Source organism: Muntiacus reevesi, chromosome 9, assembly GCF_963930625.1.
Source record: "Muntiacus reevesi chromosome 9, mMunRee1.1, whole genome shotgun sequence".
Lineage (NCBI taxonomy): Eukaryota > Metazoa > Chordata > Mammalia > Artiodactyla > Cervidae > Muntiacus > Muntiacus reevesi.
In genome coordinates, this window is record NC_089257.1 from 55,672,915 (window position 1) to 55,694,240 (window position 21,326).

General features: G+C 36.4%; 1 protein-coding gene across 24 annotated transcripts in view; it reads right to left on the reverse strand.

Moving 5' to 3' along the window:
- Nucleotides 1-21,326, reverse strand: part of SOX6 (SRY-box transcription factor 6) — a 675,736-nt gene that overhangs the window by 86,664 nt on the left and 567,746 nt on the right. For 16 of the 24 annotated variants that reach the window (XM_065944087.1, XM_065944082.1, XM_065944088.1 and 13 more), the window contains 2 exons: nucleotides 6,924-7,073; nucleotides 941-1,166 (listed from right to left, as the gene is read on the reverse strand). In XM_065944087.1, the coding sequence (XP_065800159.1) occupies nucleotides 941-1,166; nucleotides 6,924-7,073 (376 nt within the window). The remainder of the gene's footprint in view (nucleotides 1-940; nucleotides 1,167-6,923; nucleotides 7,074-21,326) is intronic. The other 8 variants (XM_065944101.1, XM_065944096.1, XM_065944094.1 and 5 more) reach the window with 3 other exon arrangements.

Below are 21,326 nucleotides of genomic sequence, written 5' to 3' on the forward strand. Positions count from 1 at the left end.
TATTGGAAAATTAAGAAATTTACAGAGCATGGTAATAATAATGTTCATATTTATTTGGCTCTCTGCCACTTTCTCAATTACTGTTTCATTCCACATGTATTTGTAAATGTGTTGGTATTTGGCAGTCCAGTCTTTTTGGTTGCATGCCTTCTGGGTTCCAGATACCATGTTAGAGACTTTAGACATATATATTTCTGTCTTAATTCTCATACCACCCTATAAGCTAGGAAATAATATTTCCTTTCCAGAGATTAGAAAACTGAGTTCAAAAATATTAAATAATTTTCACAGGGTCACACAGCTAGTAAGTAAAGGCTCTTTCTCAGTTCAAGGCTTCCTGACGCCAAATCCCATTTTTCCCCTATACTTCTCACACCTGGGTATGACTATCCCTAGAGACAATTGGCAGTGTATCAGAGAATGTAAGAAGACAGAGGATCACCATGACATATCTTATTAGATATCAACTTTATTTTATATGATGTCACTTAAGTGTCAGTCATATTTGCTTCAATGCAAAACTGATATGGGGTAAGGTATAAAAATCACATTTTATAAAGAAAACATAAAATGTCAAAAAAATTTGGACTTTTGGCAGGCCGCTTTTAGGCCAGGTTCCTTTAGGCCCTTGGAGAGTTCATGATCACTCTTACTCTGCCTAGAGTCGCTTCAGTGGCAAACCACTGACTCAACACAGAAATTTCTAAGTCTCTGATTGCTGGATCTAACTCATCATCACTGGGAGAATGCATCCCAACAGGATTTATATTCCAACCTTTCCTGAAAGTTCTAGTCACCCAAGACGCCACACTGGGTTATGTTTCAGTAGAAAAGAATTTACTTTTACATTATTTACTTTCAGTATTTAAATTTTTCTTGGACTAAAGAATACTTTGAAACAAGAATCAGTCATCATTAAACACATTTTGCTTTCTTTTACCTAATTCATAAGTCTCTTCCTGGTGTTGACCTTTCCATTTACCTAAAGAGGATCCTCTTCCCAAGCTTCCTCCAATGGGGCTGGGGATGCTGCTTTTGTTAGGCAGATTGACAGGGCTGGTTTTGCTGGCTGGGAAGAGGCTCTGGGTGGGAGATGTTGGGGACTTTACAGGCTCAACTGTCTTGGGTCGGGATGAGAGATTCAGCGGCTGTGCTGCTGCTTCATCCTACAAGAGTTTAACATAAATAATTATTAAAAAAAAAAAAAGACAAATGAAGCACATTATCACTTAGTAAGCCACAGTTATTTTACACCTCAGAGACAATGCCACATTCTCCACAATAATAACAAAAGAAGCTAATTATCTACCTCCTTGAAGATTCATCGGAAGGAAACCTCATTAATTTCCCTGTGTTATGCTTCTATTTACATTAACTGTGTAGTTGGATCATTCTTTTTGCCAAATTAAAATCTGAATTAGCTCACATTACAGCTTAATTTCCTAATGTGTTTTCAGGGATCCAAATTAACCTAGGGCATTTACAAAGAATTATTTAAAATTTCAGCAGCTCTGTAGTGCTTTTGTGTTATTCTCTCTGAAAAGTTCCTGGAACTATAAATGGGCTCTACCGCTAATTTTTTAATATATATTTTAAATCAAACAATTGCAAGTACTTTAAAAATGGAAACACTGTAAGCCTTCTTCTGCTCTCCTGGGCCTTTGCCCAGGGAGCCGCATGCCACAGCATGGCTTCTATGTGGCTTTCTGGGTGTGGGCTCTCTTCATGGTCTATATTCTGGTCTTTATTCATGTTTAAAATTAATTTTTGCAAAGAGCAAACACACATTATAATTATGTTTTACATACCATGCTATATGCAATTTATTTTTCATGTCTAAAGTGATGTCTCTTTATATTCTTTGCTACATATATTTACAGAATGTCTATTTTAAGATGCCTATTCTGTACTGAGCACAGTATTCAAATATCTGGCATGTAACTCTAGTTTTACCAGGAGCTTGAGAGCTAAGCTCCTTACCTTTATTTTGTTTCATTTATTCTGCCATGTAACACCCTTAACAACACTTCCATCATTCTAGAAATTTAATTGTAATATGAACATAGTCATTTAAATGCTAGGTTTTTAAGATCTGCAGTATTGTGTTTAAAATAAAATTTCCAGCAAATGTTAACTCCTCTTTTGCTTCTGAGGAGGCACAGAGAACTTGCTTTTCTTGTCATTGTTTAAAACACACAGTAGAGCCTGGAAACTGAACTTTCTCCCCTATGGCAAACACGTTACTTCTCTGGGACTCAGTCTCTTCATCTATAGAAAAGAGGGCCTGATTCTAGCTGATCTCTAAGGTCTCTTCCAGCACTAATGGTCACTGTTTAAGGGGGAACAAAAAGGGATGCCAGAAAATAGTAATCAGGAGGGAGGATTAGAAAGAGAAAATGGAAATAACATGCACAGAAGAGCCACTATGACTAACATTGTGCTGGATATTTTCAAGTATATTAGCTCATTTAACTACCAATGAGACTGGGCAGTAGTATTCTACATTTACAAAGAAAGAAGCAGTTAAAGTGATAAAATGACCATCCAAAGCCATACATGGAAGGATAGAATTTGAATTATAGTTTATTAGGCTCCAAATCCCAGACACTTTTTTTTTTTTTTTTACTGAATTATCAGATAAAATAAGTCATTTGACAGTGTCGTGATACCCTAGCTTTATTTTGTTGTTTTGTTTGTTTGTTTGTCTTGGTAGGAAATAAGTAATCTGGCACATCTATGGTGCAATGTACTTTTATCTCTATCTAGATATATGATAGGTTCTCAGGAAACATAGTTGCATCCCTCACAAATGGTGCTTAATTAAAGTTTGCCTGCCTTTGCTCTGAATTCAAAAGAATATTTAGACTAGTTAGTTCCTTTATTCATTTCTCAATAACAGTGATTTCTAAGTTAGGTATTTAGTTGGTTTTCTCCACATTTGTTTTACTTCACCAAGTTTCTTGTGATCCCTTAGTTCAGAGTCTTCTTCAAATTTAGAAAATTTTCAGCCATTATTTTTCAAAATATATTTTCTGTCCCTTCCTTCTCCTTCTGGGGCTTTATTTGTACATATTATGCCATTTGATGTTCTACAGTACTGATAGTCTTTTTTTCTATGTATTTCATCTTGGACAGTTTCATTGTTATGTCATCAAGCTCACTAGTCTTTTCTTCTGTAATATCTAATCTGTTGCTATTCCAAATCAATACCAATCCAGTGTACTTTTCATCTCAAACACTGTATTTTTTACCTCTAGGCATTCAATATGAATTTTCTATGTCCTACCTTCTAATGTTCATGTTTCTTGACTATACAGAGTTTATAATATCTAGTTTTATTCAGTTTTGAATATAGCAAACTTCAGAGACATTATGGGTTTGGTTTCAGACCACTGCAATAAATCAAATAACCCAATAAAGCGAATCACATGAATTTTTGGTTTCCCAGTGCATATAAAAGTTATGTTTATACAACACAGTAGTCTATTAAATGTGCAACAGCATTATATCTAAAAAAAAATGTATACGCCTAATTAAAAATAATTTATTGCTAAAAAAATTGCTAACCATCATCTGACTATGCAGGATTGCCACTAACCTTCAATTTGGAAAAGGTACAATAGCTGTGAAGCACAATAAAATGAAGCTCAATAAAAAAGTATGACTGTATATTCTAATTTATTATTTAGTCTTACAATTCAATAATTACCATTTTTACCAACAATGCCACTGAGCATGGGAAGCACTGATTAACTCCCAATCAGATCAATTCCCTTCCACCACAGCAGGCCTGCTGTTCATCCTCACAGCTTGTTCTGGCCCAACAGACACTTTGTAGGTGAAGAGAAGCAGATATGCTTACTTCTTCACTTCGTCTAGTTGAAAGTTTCTTTTAAGAAACTGTCTTATCTAGTAATTCCATCACCTGTGTTATTTTGAGGTTTATCTCTAATGATTGATTTATTCTCTTCATTACTGTTCATATTTTCTTGCAAGTCTGATAAGTATTGAATAGATGCTCCACACTGAGATTTTTACAGTGTTGGATTTCAGTTTTGCATGTTACATTAAATATTTGTGGACTTTGTTCTAAGACACGGAAAGCCTTACCAGGCTTGCTTTTAAACTGCGTTAGGCAGGCATAGGGATAATTTGGCCCTACTAGTTAAAGAATACCCTGCTAGGGACTCTACAGGTGCCCATGTGTCAAGAGATCTTTCCAATCTGGCCAACGGGAGTACAAACCGTTCTCAGTTCTTCACGAACGTTGTAATGGTGTCGCCTGCTACATCTTGCTTCCCCCTTGGCCTCAGGTAGTTTCCTCACATGCATGTGCTGCTTAATACTCAGCTAAATACAGGGACGCCTTCTGGGGATCTCCTGTGCTTTCTCTCCATACAGTTCTCTCCTCTGGCACTCTATCTCACCAAGTCCATCTACCTTGGCATCTTGAAACTCCAAGTCTTGTCTCTCTACTCAGGAAGTCTGTCAAGCAGCATGTGGGTAACCCCCACATACACACCACACTATTGCCTGGAAGCTCTCAAGACAGTAAGCTGGAACAACTGAGGTGCATGCCTCACTCGTTTCTCTTCCATCAGAGGTCACTCTCTTGTACTCCTACTGGAAATGTCTGAAACCACTGTTTTATATTTTGTCTTGAGTTCTACTTCTTTAAGTTGGGAGAGTAAACAGAATCCCTGCTCCTCCATGATGGTTCAAAATGGAAAATTTCTTGGTTTCTTTTAGAATCTCTCTTGGTATACAACCAGATATTTCCATCACAACCACTTTACCACCTACCAGCATCAGATTATCATCAACATCATTGCTATACTAACATTTATGAAATATTTACTATATGCTAGAGGATGTATTATCTCACTGAAGACCCATAATAATATTAACCTTCAATTTGCAGAGGCAAAAACTGATGCTAAAAGAAGTTAAGTAACTTGCTCAAGGTGACACAGCAAGTAAAAGTCATAGAACTGACATTTGAACAGAAACATCCTAACTACTGATGTTGACAACTGTAACAAATAAAAATTCTTCAGGGAAAAAAGGAATAGAAGACCATCTATTTTTATTTTTATTACCTTCAGCTAACAATGCCCCAGGTTACTTAGTCATGTTATATACAGAGGGAAAGAATGACTATAGACAGAAACATGAGATATTTTAGTGACCATAATTCTTTCAATTAGCAAAACATAAGATTATTTTTAGAACTTCTTCAATAATAGGTTGGAGCTATTTTAAAAATTTAAAACATTTGCTTTATGTCTTGGTCTATATAGTTTTACTCACACATACAATAAACAATCTAATAAGTATGATAAATGTTTCCTTTGTTATTAACATAAAGTAGAGTCAAGTTAAATTATAGAGAGAGCTCCCTAAGAATTTGTATGTGGTCAAGTGAGTAATAAAATTCAGTTGGCCCACAAAGCTGGAATGGTAAAAGAAGATATAAACTTGAATCTAACCAGGGAACATTTTACTCATCCAGTAAAGGCTTGGTTTGGTGCAATTCCATTTGGCCAACTCACTTATAAAATGACTTTTTCATGTTAAAATATTTAATACTCAATACCTCAAGTCACTGATGTTTGATATGCTTATACTCCAACAACTATAGTTAAACAAAGTGCTTTGGTTTGAATTGTAGTGTTCTCTTACTCACAAAAAGAAACTCTTGGAACACAAAATAGTCTGTTTCCATAAGTTAATGCTATCTTATTAAATGAAAACCTCCTATTGTCATATCTCAATATTTCTAACCACAAAGCATAAATGTTCATCTACTTCTTTGGAGAATCTAAAGGCATGGGGGACATTAAATTAATTCCTTTAGATGGGCACAGACAGAACTATCCCTCCTAATTATGTTCACTTTTTTTTTAATCTTTAGTGTTTGGGATCCATATTTGTAATGGCTTTCCTGAAATCTCAAAATCTCTATCTACAAATTTTAGAAAATAAAACAATTTCAGTAATTTTGTGGATTTCAATGTTGTTTTGTTGGCCTTAGATATTTCCCATGTAATGAAGTAATATGGCAAGATTTAACCAAAGGTAGTACTTTGGACACATACAATAATACGTCTGTGCTTAGTGTATCCTTCAAAGTAAGTAAGTCAATGATATAAAAGCATTGTTTCTTTGAACTTTCTGAATTTTTAAATTCAATATAGGAAGCAAAAACAATCATAAAAACCTGTAAGTACCAGTTGCAGCACAAAGTTAGACTGGATCATCAGTTCCCCTCTGTCACCAACTACTTCCTGGCTACCTACCCCATTTTAAGACACTGAAAATCAGTGAGGAAAGGATCTATTAATGTTTCAGTCATAATTTGGGCGATCCTATTTATCCTATCACAACTATACATGGCATCAAAGCATAATTAGATTATGACACCACTCTCATTCCTCAAAGCCCACATTTATAACTATTGGTTGAGGGAGAGAGACCTTTACCATCAAACCATATAAAGGTTCTCTTTTTTCCTTGTCAATCTAAAGTTTTGAGATCTTCCTTCTCTAGCACTATAAGTAGGCTCCCCACCTGTTTAAAGTTAGAGAGAAGTGTCACAAGACTATGACAAAGACTGGTAATAAAACCATGGCCATACATGCCAATGAACATTAAAAAATAAAAGCTAGAATCCAAAGGGGAAAAACTCTTGAGAAGTAAGTTTACAGATTTAGGTAAAGATCTCACAATATGGCACTATTGTTATCAAAAGGGAAACACCTGTTTCTCAGTGCTCAATCATGAAATTTACCATAAAGAGGAACATTTTGGGGTTCCTTTATGTTGCTTTGCTTCCTGCTGTTTATGCCCAGCACAGCCTGGTTCACTACCTTTCTTGTGAAGCTATTTTCCAAACTGTTTCCACAATCCTGCAAAGCAAATACCTTAACTTGAGTTACAGGGCTGGTCCCTCTCTTTTCATTTTTTATCCCAGTAGGTGAGACTGCCCCTGCTGCGTTTGGTGGCTGTGGAGTTGATGGCATCTTTGCTCCAGGTGACACCTGCATGCTGGCCAGCTGAGCGGCATAGAGCTGCTGCAAAACAGGGAAGACAAAAATCATCTCTTTAAATGCAGCTGAAACAGAGCTTCCAAAACAACTTACCGTATTGTTAGATAACTATTTCTCTGACAGCTTTGAAATTTCTCTTTCACTATTTTTAAAGAAGAAGATAAAAAAGAATAAATGGTATAACAGAAAGAAAGAGCAGTGATATGGGAGCCATTATTCTGTTCCTGGTCCTTCTAAAAATAAGTTTAGGACCCTAAACAAAGGATTGACTTGCTCTGGAACTTAGTTTCTTCAATTGTACAGAAAGGAATTTGACTAAATGGTCTCAAATATTCTTTCGAGTACTTAAAATCGTTATAAAGTGCATTAAATGTTGTTATGTCCATTCCTGTAATTTTAATATTCATGAACTAAGAAACTGATCTAAACTTTCCTAGGCACTTCTGGAAGAACACCGTTCTAATTCAGTACTGACTAAACTTCTCTAGGGATACTGACCCCTCTGGGTATTAAGAGTGCTGCCCTCAAGATCCCTAAGGCCCAGTAGCAGTCCCTCCTTCCTCTATGCGGCGTATAGCATAATCCTAAAGAGAATATAGGCAGATTTGTGGAGGGAAAAAAGTCAAGCTTCTTTTTCCTAGCACAGGATGTGAAATCCTTAACTGTAGATTTATTAGCTTTGGGGTGAAATTGGTGATAAATAAATGTGTTAATCTGTTATGGGCTAACCAGAATTCAGATACCTCAATTTTAACACAATTTCATGCTTGAAAACGCCATTCAAATATTTTCTTTTCTTCTTCTCATCAAGATTAAGCCATTACCTTGATAGTCATATTTTTATCATAATAAATAGAAAGCTTCCTAGTTCATCAACCACAGAGAAAACAGCTCAAACTTTGCCATATTAGTAGAGGAGAAAAAACAGGTGGTTTGTATGTAATTTCCAGCATTACTATCATTCAGATGGACAAATAAAAAAAAATTACAGTAATCAAAAACAGACCTTTCAGCACATGTAATTAAATGAAAGCTTAATAAAGAATAATTTGCAAGAGCCAGATGTGCTTATGTCATGATTGTTGCTTTCTTTGGAACAATTTCTCTAATATAACAAGCCTCTAAAGAAATTAAAGTTTCATAATTCTGTATGTGCAATGACTCAGTGGCAAGAAAAATTCACAAGTAATAGCCAGTCAAACTGCTAGAACTTCAGGGAGAAAAAGGACTGTCTTGTTTCCTTTTTACTCTGTTACACTCTTTTCTTTTCAAATTCAGCCAGGTGTCTTCAAAAGGGGCGGGGGTGGGGGCGGGACGGAGTTGGTGCGAAGCCAGTGAGGAAACATTCGATACTGAATGGAGTGGAGATGGTTGAGAGTTGGAAAAGTAACGACTATATGCTAATAAATGGTGGCTGGTATCATCACCAGTATGCCTTACTACTGAGTATTAAAGAGTCAGGAAATCTTAGACAGGCAAGAATCCTTAGAAATCATTTACGCCTTCATTTTAGCTCCTGATTCACAAGATCAGAAAAAAGTCAATTTTACTCAATCTCGAGTCCTTCAGGGAACTTCAACCAGTGAGAAAAAGCTGAAAAACAAATCATTGGACACAAATCTAAACAAATCTATTTTTTTTTAAGTTGATTAAATTCAGAAATCCTTCAAAATAATTGAACATTATAGTTGCTTTTTAGAAATAGAGTAGTGTTAATTGTTTCCTCTAGAGTTTTGACAATCATTTATTTTCTATTTCTTTCTTAGGATTGTACTTAAGAAAGACAAGATCTTTAAGAATTATGATTTCTTGGAGTTCCTTGGGTGTTGTGGTTACTGATACATTAGATGCAGGAAGAAGGATAGCCATAGTTTATAAAACTGACAGAGCTGGGTAAACTGGACAGTAAAATATTAGATAATATTTAGTAGAATGAGCCTTGCAATAGAAATCAGAAATTAAAGTTCATTGTAAAGATAGAAAGTGCTCATGGAAATAAATATTTTCACATTCTAACAAAATATTTTAGATATAAGTATAGAGCTTTTCAGATTGAGGACTTTAGATCTGACTTGGATAAAAGAATGCCACTCATTGAACAGTCATAGGTTTACGGAATAATTTCAGAAATAGCTCACCTTCTAAGCAAACATTAATTGAATATGTTCTATATGTCAGGCTTTGTATTAGGAGCTGTGAAAGTAGTTCAGTCGTGTCCAACTATTTGTGACTCTATGGACTATACAGTCCATGGAATTCTCTAGGCTAGATACTGGAGTGGGTAGCCTTTCTCTTCTCCAGGGGATCTTCCCAACCCAAGGATCAAACTCAGGTTTACTGCATTGCAGGCGGATTCTTTACCAACTGAGCTATCAGGGACGCCCAGGCTGGAGAAGGGAAGATCTGCTGGAGAAGGGAAAAAGCTACCCACTCCAGGATTCTGGCCTGGAGAACTAGTCCATGCGGTTGCAAAGAGTCAGACAGGACTGAGTGACTTTCACTTACATTAGGAGCTGAGGAGGCTTCAAAGTCTTGGAACAAGTTTATGGCTCTGGAGGGGATGTAAGATAAAGATCCTGAGCATTTGATTTGTACCTTTCCTGCAAAACTTATCACTAATTTAAAACCTTGTGTATAGATATGCACTGGTTTCCCTGGTGGCTCAGTGGTAAAGAACTCACCTGCCATTGCAGGACAAGAAGGTTTGATCCCTGGATTGGGAAGATCACTTGGAGAAGTAAATGGCAACCCATTCCACTATTCCTGCCTGGGAAATCCCATGGACAGAGGAGCCTGGTGGGTTACAGTCCATGGGGTTGCAAAAGAGTTGGCATGACTTTAGTGACTAAATAACATAGCTATACACATGTCTTATCATGTTTGATAAACTATAAGCTTATAGAAGTCATGATCAACCTAATTACCTTTGAATGCCTAGTATCAAGAATAGCGCCTTGCAAATAAGAGATTGTCAATCAATATTTTCTGAATTAATGTCCTATATAAAATCATTGGATGTTAGGGAGGAGAGATATTCTCTCTATAGATAAGGCAACAGCAGTGGTATATGATTACATTAATTGTAAATGTGATGAATAATTTTATGGCAATGAGTTTTAAGATATAAAAGGAAAATAAATTCAGTCCAAGTTAAATTATTCTATTTTAGGAAACTGTTTTCTTGAAGTCATTTTTAGAATGTTGACTAGATAGGTCCTGAATAACTACTGGCTTCACTAACCCACTCTACACTTTTCTAACACAAATTGTAGTACTAATTTTTTCTTAGCCTGATTATGTATAAATTTAAATTTTCCCTAAATGTTACTGCATCCTTTTCTGAAAGAACATAAAATATTAGTTATTTAAATAAATAGCTTTAAGTTAGAAAACTCCTTTGAAAATTAATGGTTTAGGAAGGAAAATAGGTTAAACTCTAACTACTACATAATAGTTTACAAAAATATCATTTCATGTCAGATTCTCAGATCATTGTTCATAGTTATAATGATGATGATAATGAACATTCATTTCCAAACAACATTGAGGTTTTAAAAAAATCAACAATGTAGTAAAGTTTACATTGTGAAGTGAAGTCGCTCAGTCATGTCTGACTCTTTGCAACCCTATGGACAGTAACCTGCACCAGGCTCCTCCGTCCATGGAATTTTCTATGCAAGAGTACTGGAGTGGGTTGCCATTTCCTTCTCCAGGGGATCTTCCCGACCCAGGGATCGAACCCAGGTCTCCCACATTGTAGACAGACGCTTTACCATCTGAGCCACCAGGGAAAGCTTACATTAGGCTTAGTCAAAGTCCTGTAAAGTTTGATGAAGACTGTTTTTGTAAATATTGGTCTTTCCATTTTAATTTTGCAAAAATGTTCAGTGGTCATTTGGGATACTGAATTGTCTCTTTATCCAAAATATATAAAAGACATAGAGTACATACATGTAAAAATGAGCCTAGCTAAATATTTTTCAAAATTATAAAGTCACTCATATTTCATAGGAGCACTTTAAGAAACACTTTTACTATTTTATGGCTAAAAAATTCTACATTTATTATTAGTTCAGTTTTAATAAAGTAGCCAGTATTAAAATTTTGGTAAGCTGAACAGTAACATACTTAGTACCTACAACTGAAAGGGGCTTAACAGATCATTTAGTCTAGTCTGACCTCTTCATTGTACTGATAAGCCAAGGTCTAGAGAGTACAAGTAGTATGCCCAAGATCATATAGTTAGTATTGGAGGGAGAATAAGAACTCTTTATCCCTCATTTCAACATTATTATTTAAGGTAGAAATGGATATATGAACCAATCTTCGCACCTTTCAAGCACATTTTCCAGTATTGGTGAAATTTTTCAATGGCAAATCTTTATTTAGTGTACTATTACCTAAGTAAGTAAAGTCGCTCAGTCGTGTCCAACTCTTTGCAACCCCATGAACTGTACCCCACCAGGCTCCTCTGTCCTTGGGATTTTCCAGGCAAGAGTACTGGAGTGGGTTGCCATTTCCTTCTCCAGGGGATCTTCCCGACCCAGGGATCGAACCCGGGTCTCCAGCATTGCAGACGGACACTTTACCCTCTGAGCCACCAGGGAAGCCCACTATTACCTAAATAAACACTGTTCTAAACGATAGAAGTGCAACAACAAGCAACTCAGAAATGGTCCCTGTTTTAACAGCACTATTAAACCCTTCGGAAGTAACTATGAATGATGGCTAGGATAGGTGCTGAGAAAGAAAACTATAGAATGTCAAGAGACTATCTAACGAAAGTATTTAACATAGTTTGAAGGATAAAAATAGTTTCTCTAAGGAAGTAATGCTTTGAGAACTACCCAGGTGGAAAAGTTGATAAAGAGTAATCCAGAAAGAAGAAACATCAATTCCTGTGGCTCTGAGGCAAGAAGAGGAAAGAAAATAATGTTTTCAAGGAACTTAAAGAAGGCCAATAAGGCAGGACTATTGAGGGAGCACAGGGTGGCATGAGAAGAGCCCAAAGTGGGGTAGGGTCTTATTAGGCCACATTAGCAGTTTCAGGCTCTATCCCCCAAAGAGAGGCATCTAGGAAGAGCAATGAACTAGAATCAAGACGCAAGACTCTTTTCTATGTTTCACTACCAGCTTATTGACCAAACTTGTAAGTAAATTGGATTAAGAAAGTCCTATGACAATCTCACAAACCCACAAATATATACCTCTAGTTGTGTTTCGGGAGTTCTGTGTCCTGAGACTAGCCTTAAAGAAAAACCTATTTTACATTTGTATTCTAGTGACACATTTTATAACTAAGTCCACTTAGATTTAACACAGAACAGTAGGTCCTATCAACCAAACTCAGCCTTACAGTGAAATTCTTGAGTGTCTTGGAGCACACACACTGGCCTTCAGTCTCGTCAAGACCTAGGAAACATATTGTATCAGGGTCATTTTATAACACTATTGTATTTGGGATAGAAAGGCATGCTTTACCTCCCAAAGAGTCAAATTTATGTCAAAGTAAAATGGATGGTGTCACAGTGTATCTAATACTTACCATAATGTGAAATACACATTCTTTTATACCTGCTTTCTGTGATAAAATCACATAAGATCTCCAAAGGAGAGCACCATAGGAAAAAAGGTGAAAGGACTTTTATTCTCATAATTGCATGATTTTCACATCACCACTCATCCAGTCATTCAGTTATCACCCCTGTTCATTCATGTGTTAATTCAACAAACATATACTGAGCACCATCTCAGTCAGGTACCATGCTAGGTATTTTACACTTATTTTATTTCATCTTCAAAACAGTTATGTATAATAGGAATCATGTTCTATTTTAGAGTCAGTCTCACTTTAAAGAACATATGCATTCTGCTATTAAATGTTAAAATTATTTAAAATAAGCTATACAGTGAATCACAATGAAACCCATTTCCTGTTCTTAACTACCAGACAAGAAGCATTTTCCAAGAAGAGATTCTGATATTGCTGCTCTTCTGAGCTGTTCTGACATCTTCCAGATGTCTCACAGCTACTTTTTCTAAAATGGTGCTTCACAGTTCTCAAATGGAGAGAGAAGAGTTAAGGATACTACCAGCCACTTTGAAGGAGTAAGGGGCACACAGTTTTTAGCTAAACTTCCTTCTCCAACCAAGCTGTGAGCCATAATAGAAGACACCTGAAATACCCTCGTGACATATGTTTAAAAGACTGATAAAGTAAAAAAGAACTATGCAGACTATGGGTAGAAATAGGAGAACTTGATAAAAAGGGAAGCTGACAGGGGCTTTAAATTGGCACCAGTAGGCTCTAGTATATGGAAACCAACAGTAAAAAAAAGCAGACAGGACTTCACACGCTGGATTCTCTTTGGAGTAAATTCTCCTGTGTTTTGTCATTTCAATTAGAAAGGGCATTTTAAAGTGGCCTGTCGGAATCTAACCCAGAGAGGAAAAAAAAAATTCTCCTTCAAATACAACTTGCCTATTGGTAGATAATGAAGAAAGGAAGAAAAGGCTATTCTATAAAGACATTCAATAGGCACTGACTTGAAGACTTCAACTCTCTCCTTTATATTTACCCGATTTACTGTGATTCCATGTAAAGTCTGAGAATCTCAGGCTTCTAGCCCAGGTTAACTCAGATTCTGTTCTCATATGCTAGACACTCCTTGAGGCGTCATAAGGAGATGTTGGAGAAACAAGCAAGTTGGGTAGGGTGGCATTCTTCAGGAAATGTCATTACTTACGTGACTGATGCTGCCTAACACTAGGCCCCAAGCCTGGCTCAGTTCTCCAGGGATATCCTGGATTTTGTTACCCTCTCAAAACAATGCTGATGACCATTCTACCAACCAAAGAATGCTATAAAGCTGGGTTAAGTTCGGCAGTGAGGCTGTAAGAAGGTGAAAAGGAGACAGGGGTAATTAAGCAGCTTGATTTAGTGCTTCTTCAGCACAGGGAAGAAAGTGTGTCAGTAATAAGTCATTACAGACTGAAGGAGGGGTGGGGGGAGAGTTTAAAAATAATTTGAAAGAGATCACAAATACTTTTACTTCTCATAAACCTCCAATGTCAACAAAATGATCCAGGAAATATAGCTGTGGTTTTATGGAAGGAAAGAACTGAAGTCCTTGTTTTCAGCATAGAAGGTACTTGTTTAGCCAGACCCCTCATATTTGACACCATAGAAAACCGGCTGTGAGAACAGGAGGTGAGAGGAGCAACAGAGAAGGAGCTACTACTCCCGCTCATCACAGCCACATACTGGGCTAATTCCAAGTCAGTCCCCTTGCCCCTCCTGCATATTTTTTATTGCCATATTTTCCTTCCCTATTAACTGCTCCTGTTTACCATAATTCTACTCATCTTTTGAGTCTCGACTCAAGTCACTTTCTCCTTAAAGACTTACCCATCCACTGCCTCCTTTGTATTCCCTCTATATCTCATTCTCTATCTCTGTGTACTTTCTCCAAATTCTAAGCTCCCTAATTAAGGGAAGAATTGAGTCTTATTTGTCCTTATGTCCCTAGCACCTAACTTAATGCCTCACAATTAATACGTGCTCTGTTAATATGACCCACTAAAATCCCTTCACTTTACCTTCTTGTCTCTATCTTCTTAAAATTGCTACAATTTCTGCCCACACCCTTTTCTTAGTATACTTTTCCTCACACCTTCTCCAAAAAGAACCCTAGAGACGGAGGTAATTTCTCTTCACTAATGTCTTCTTGAACCAATAAGCATGTGAATTCACATGTAATGCATTGATTTTCTTGCAAAGAAACATCAGACAGCACAATGTTAACAGAAGAAAGAATCGTATACATGATTTAATCTGAGCCCTTTTCTTTATAGATGAAGAAAATGCAAGCCTAGAAAAGGAAGTGATTTGCATAAGCACACCAAGTGGTGAGCTGGGGGCTGCATGAAATCTAGAACCTAGGTTCCTTAATTTTCCCATTCAGTGTTCACAGGGACTTGTTTCTCCTTGTGCTGCGATTTCCTGGGGGACTGACTGCAAATAGAATTTGTACATTCTATCAGAGCTTTTAGTTTGGACTCCATTAAAAGGGATTTTTTTTCACCATTTCCCTAAGATTTAAAGAGAAATTCATCCTACATGGACTTAGAAAGTAATCACTGGGCACCCAAGAATGATTTATGCTGAAGAATTTTATTATTTGTCATAAGATGTAACATTTTAAAATGTAATCACAGTATTTACGTTAATTGTAATTATATTAAGGTTTCTACAGATTTTTTAAATTAAAGTTTATGCAAATACACATAAAGGGCAAAATTTGTCTCAGGTGAGAGCAGACCTATTTCACCCCCTTTGAGACTTCTGCCATTTGTCTTCCCACAAAAAACCAAGGGGAAAATGGGACAAGCATTGAGTGTAAGCCACTGAAGAGCCAGGACCTGTTTAATTCATTTCATTATCCCCTGCAGCCGGCTCAAGAATGTCAAGTAAAGAAAAATGAATTGAAAAAGAGAGTCTTCCTGGCTAGAGATCATCTTGCCTATTTTCCCAAGCACTGAGTAGCTTGCTCTCTGACATAACTCATTGTGTTAATGGGATGGGGAACAGGGGGGATATGCTGTGTTGAAGGAGAGAAGCTGTAAAAAAAAGGAAAAAATAGAAAAGAGGCTCAGGTCAAAGGCCTTACCCTTACACAAAGAGAATTTTTTTAAAAAAAAATTTGGAATCCATAAAATAACAGAGCATCCAGTGATCTGCTATGAAAAAAAAAATCATTCTCTGATAGCACCAATTCTATTTGAATGCACTTAGGAGAGCAATTTCCTTATGGAACACAGTTGCACAGTGCAAATACTAAAAACAAACAAATCCACCTCCAATAGTTTTAGCAAGAAAACTCAATCTCTCACTGCTTCTTCCAAGTATCTTTTCTGTCAGGGTGCTAAATAAAATATGTACGTGCATAAGGCTTTATTTACAGAAATAAAAGTTCAGTCACTGAAACAATTAGTAATTTGGTTCTTAAAGCAAGATATTCGAAGAGGTGATAATGAGGGCAGTTGGAAATCGGCATTATGGGAATGAATCTGTTTTTCTCTGTTTCCAAGAGATGGGCAGGCAATGCTGGAGAGATCCAGCTCTCTGAATGTGTTCCAAGTGGTACAGCTTGCATTTGTAATGCTACTTTAACTCTCTAGTCACAAAGTCTTAGCTCATCAGAGAAGTCTTAAACAAATGCATCTTGACTCTACCAATAGGCTACAAAATTCATCAATGAGCCCAGAAGTTGAGTTTGAAATCCAAGCATTATTTTCCCAAAACTAAGTCACAAGGAATTTTTCAAAAGGTATATCTGGGTACGTGTTTAATAAAATACTTTTAGTTTAATAAAATACTCTTTAATAAAAGTAAATAGTTCAATAAAATACTTTTTATATTTCCCAATATTCAAAAGCATTGTTTCTTTGTAACTGAAAGGTGAAGTTCATTCAAAACTTATTTAATGAGTAGCTACTCCTGGCCAGGTGCTATGCAAGAAATATAGAGGAGGTCAGGAAAACTAAAGGAAGGAAACATTTGAGTAGAGACCTGAAAGAAATGAGGAAGCAAACCAGGTCATTATCTGGGTAAGCACTTCAGGCAGAGGCAAAGAAAAGGTGAAAGTCCTAAGACCAAGGGTGTGCTTATGTGCAGAAGTTTTGAGAAACAGCCAAGAGGCCAGTGAGGCTGCAGCTGAGTGAGCTGGGCAAAGAATAATAGGTCAGGTGTCAAAAAAGATAGCAAGGAGGTCAGATCATGCAGACCTTGAGTACCATCAGACTGACTTTGGATTCCACTCTGAGGCTCTGGGTTTCTAGGAAACACTATTACAACAACATGGCAGACCCGGAAATCCCTCAGCAATACCCACAGAAAAATCTGGAGATATGCCACTGCTGCCTTGCCTTGGCCTGTGATGGCTGCCAAGAAACCAGATGCTATTGCTTGAAAAATATTCTACAACTGTCTAGCTTCTATGCCCTTCAATTTCCAGCCATAATGAAGCCTCCAAAACAACACAGAATGAAGACAAATATGGGTAAGTATGCAATGAAAAAAGTTTTTAACTTGTTAAAAATATATCTTTGGGGGAAAATGCATGAAAACAAGGTATAATATTTTCTAAACACTATTTTTTCCCTTTAATGAATGGATAGAACAAATATTGCTGGTTGGCAATAAATGTGTGTATTACATGAAAATATTTTACTTTTTTAAACTGTAAACTCTTTTAAGCTGGTTTATAAAATCTCAGGAGATTTGGAAGATTGAACACAAGAATTACGTTAATGAACAAAATTTCATATCTATGATGAAATGTACAAACTTACTTTTAAAAAATCTCATATTAATAATAACATGAAATGTGCATTTGCAATCAATATTGAGAGATAAGGATGCATTTTGAATTCACTTTTAAGTGATCCAGTAAACTGACAAGAAATAATGCAAAATATCCTCTTCTTCCCTTACTCTTATATTTTCTTCTGTATTTTTGAAATTCAAATAAATGTTTTACACTGTTTAAGAGCCACGTCTACTAACTTTCATTTTTAAACTGCAAATTACTAGTATTGCCAATTGGAGAACTTCAGCATATTTTGCAGTATGTAAATATGCCATCTGTATCCTACAGTAATACCCATGGCTTACTCCCTAATTAGCAGGAAGGAATGATACCTTATACATAGCAGCCATAATAAAAATTATTTAAATAGTCTATCATAAACATATAATGTGCTATATTGTCACCAGACATGTTACTGACACATATCTCAATAATCCACCTTGAAAAATCATTACAGAAGATGAAGCAGGTAATAGTTAATATAAAGGACTGAAGAAGCAGCTTAGAAAAATAATGTTTATATGTTGCTATGAGCAGGATAATACAGTGATTAAGAGTGCACACTCTTCAGTCAGAACCTACTAATTATGCGATCTTGGGAAAGTTATGTAACCTCTCAGTGCCTTAAATTTCCACATCTTTAAAATGGGAAACTAATAGCACTTACTCCAAAAGATTTGTTGTATGGAATAAATGAATTAATGCACATAAATACTTAAAACAGGGGCTTACCATAAAGACTACTACTACACCATAAAGACTCAAAATCTGTAAGCTCTTGAATCTTTATTGGTATATCCTCTTAAACAGATGTCGCGCCAAAGACTTTATTCAGAAAATACTTGGCATTTTTACTTAATTTAACAAAAAAAGTATTAGGAATACAAAGATTAAGAAGACAGGATGCCTTTCAGGTACTCACACCAAGAATAGGAAGGAAAAGGGAAGAAAGACACAATATGGTACATTTACAAATTGCTACTGAGACACATCACTGGGAATAATTTGTTTTTTTCCTCCCAGATTTATTGGGGTATAATTGGTAAATAAAGTTGTGTAACTTTAACGTGGACATGTGATAATTTGATATAAGAATCTATTGTGAAATGATTATTACAATGTAGTTAACACATCCATCAGAAATAGTTTTGACTGAGGACAGTTAGGTAGGTTTTTACTTACAGTAAAGCCAAAAAAAAAAAAAACAACCCAAAAAACCTAGATCTTACATTAGCTAAAAGTTTAAAAATAATCCTGTAAAATCATTTAACAACAACTACAAGAATCCTGAGCAGAATGGACACCAACCCCAACAACAAGGGACTGTTTAGGCTACTAGAATTTTTGTTCTGCTTTAGAAAGGTCTCCTCCTCCCAGCCCATTTCTTTGGGATAGTACCCAAAGACTGCTCCACAGAACTAAAATATTCACAGTAAGGGCCAATGTAACTTTGAGGAAGCCTTAAGATTTATAAAGTGTACCACTTCTCTGAAAAAGGGGAAACCACCCTTGGCTATTCATTGAGGGAACAGGAACTTTGCTTTGTTCTTGTTTTCATTGTCCATTGTTGGACAGAGAAAACGCTTTAAGAATTCAAAGTCCTCATTTGTTGGGGGGTGCGGTGGGGATGGATTTTCAGAATCTCAATATCTCCTCTAAGCCTACTGTAACACCTCTAGAAAACTCTGGTTACATGATGCAAAATCACAACTTTTCTTTGTTAATAGGGCATAATTTCAAGCAGACCATGGAATATTTATGTCTCTATGCAGCTCTTTGAAGGAATAATCTTATGTTTTTGTGCCCATCGTGGGTCAGAGGTTCAAATCAGCACTTCTTTCTGTCACTTCTTATATGTTTTACTATAATTTACAGCTCAGCGAGAGGACTCATAAAACAAAAGTATCTATTTTATTTCAGCAACTAATTCTAGTTAATCAAAGATTTCCAGCCAAACAACCCAGCATGAAACTCTGCATGGAAAATTCGAGGAGAACAAAGCATTTTGTCAAATAACACATCTCATGATGTAAACACATATGTCTCTTAAAGGAAATTTTATCGTTTCCACATTATCAGCATACAAAAGAAGCATTCTTGTCACAGACCTGGTGCGACTGAGGAGTCATCGTCATTGGAAACAAGACCCTGATTAGGTTCCCACACAGATATGAATAGACTTTCCTTTTTTAGTGAAATAGCTGCTTTTATTCCTTTTTAAAACAGGCTGGTAATTGTCACCCTAAAAACACTGAATTGTACTAGGGGCAACATTTGTTTCTGCTTTTTTTTCCCCATCTTTTTAGAATCAGCCAATAACATTACTATCCCTTCTGGTTGGTCCTCTTCTGGAAAGTCTGAGTTAATCCACAGCTGTGTGAATGTGAAAAAGGGACACAGCAGGCTAAGTCTGTTGGGTCTCTTGTCTGCTAATAAAGTGCACAGTCTGCAGGACAGATGTTAAGAGGATCTGTTAAATAAGTCAGTGGCAGAGATCCTGACCTCTGCCAAGGAACATTTTATTATTCCAGAAAGGGGCATAATTGCAAGGCATTAACAATTAGAAGAACCATAGCTTTTCTTTATAGATTTTACTCCTTGCTTCATCATTTGGTTGAAATATAGTATCAAGGCCCATTCACTGAGAAGCAATGTGCTAAATATGATTGGATTTAGTACAAACTGCAGATTACAAGATTTCCCCAAATCCCAGGGAAATGGTTGGACCTTGGCTTTGCTTCAATCTTAAACAGTTTTGTTTATTCTGCGTGTATCATTACACTATTTGTACAGTTTCACTTGCCACAGGGTACCATTGTACTAAAGAGACCATGAATCTTACCAAATGTAGTTTCCTAACTATTAAATCTAGTGTAATGGGAAATGTAAACTAGAGATCAAATTAATAGAGGAATATCACATCATAAAGTTGTTCTCTATACCTTATACCACTTTACCATTTACGGTGTGAATAAAATCATGTCTACCACATGCATTGCAAATTCCCAAGTGTGGTGTAAAAGGCACTTTGTGATCTGACCCCTTGCTTACCTTTCCAGCCTCACCTCCTATTGCTCTCACACACTCAACCTGTACCAGACCATTTGTTGTTTTCTGAATGTGCCATGCTATCTACTGCTTCTACACCGACGGGCAGACTGCTTTTTGTCTGGAGTGCTTTTTCTCTCCTCTGCATCTCTACCACTCCGAATGCCTCTCCCATAAACCTAGTGAATTTCTACTTTCCTCTCAAGATTCATTTTAACATCATCTCATCCATAATTATTGCCAATACTTCTCCAGGTAGAGCTTAACACTTTCTCCTCCCATAGCATTTTTATTCTGGAAGCACATATTCTGTAACAGTTATCACATTGTTTACCAGATTGTAGGTCTTCTGAGGGCAAGGATCAAGCTCTATCCATTTTAATATCCCCCAAATAGAAAAGAGTGCTTACTACACAGTAGGCACTTAATAAGCATGTGGGAAATAGGCTTCCCAGGTGGTGCTAGTGGTAAAGAACTCACCCACCAAGCAGGAGACAGAAGAGACGTGGGTTTGACCCCTGGGTGGGAAGATCCCCTGGAGAAGGAAATGGCAATCCCACTCCAATATTCTTGCCTGGAGAATCCCATGAACAGGGAAGCCTGGTGGGCTATATATAGTCCATAGGGTCACAAAGAGTCAGACAAGACTGAAAGTGACTTAGCATTCATGTATGGGGAATTAATGTATGAGTGAATTAATTATAATGATCCTTTTTATAATTATAAAATTAAATTATAATCCTTTTTATAATTAATCCTATACAATTATAATTATATAATTATAATTATAATTAATCATTTTTCATGTTTTATTCTGGCCTTGTCACTACTACCTTTACTGTTATAGGGTCTTATATTT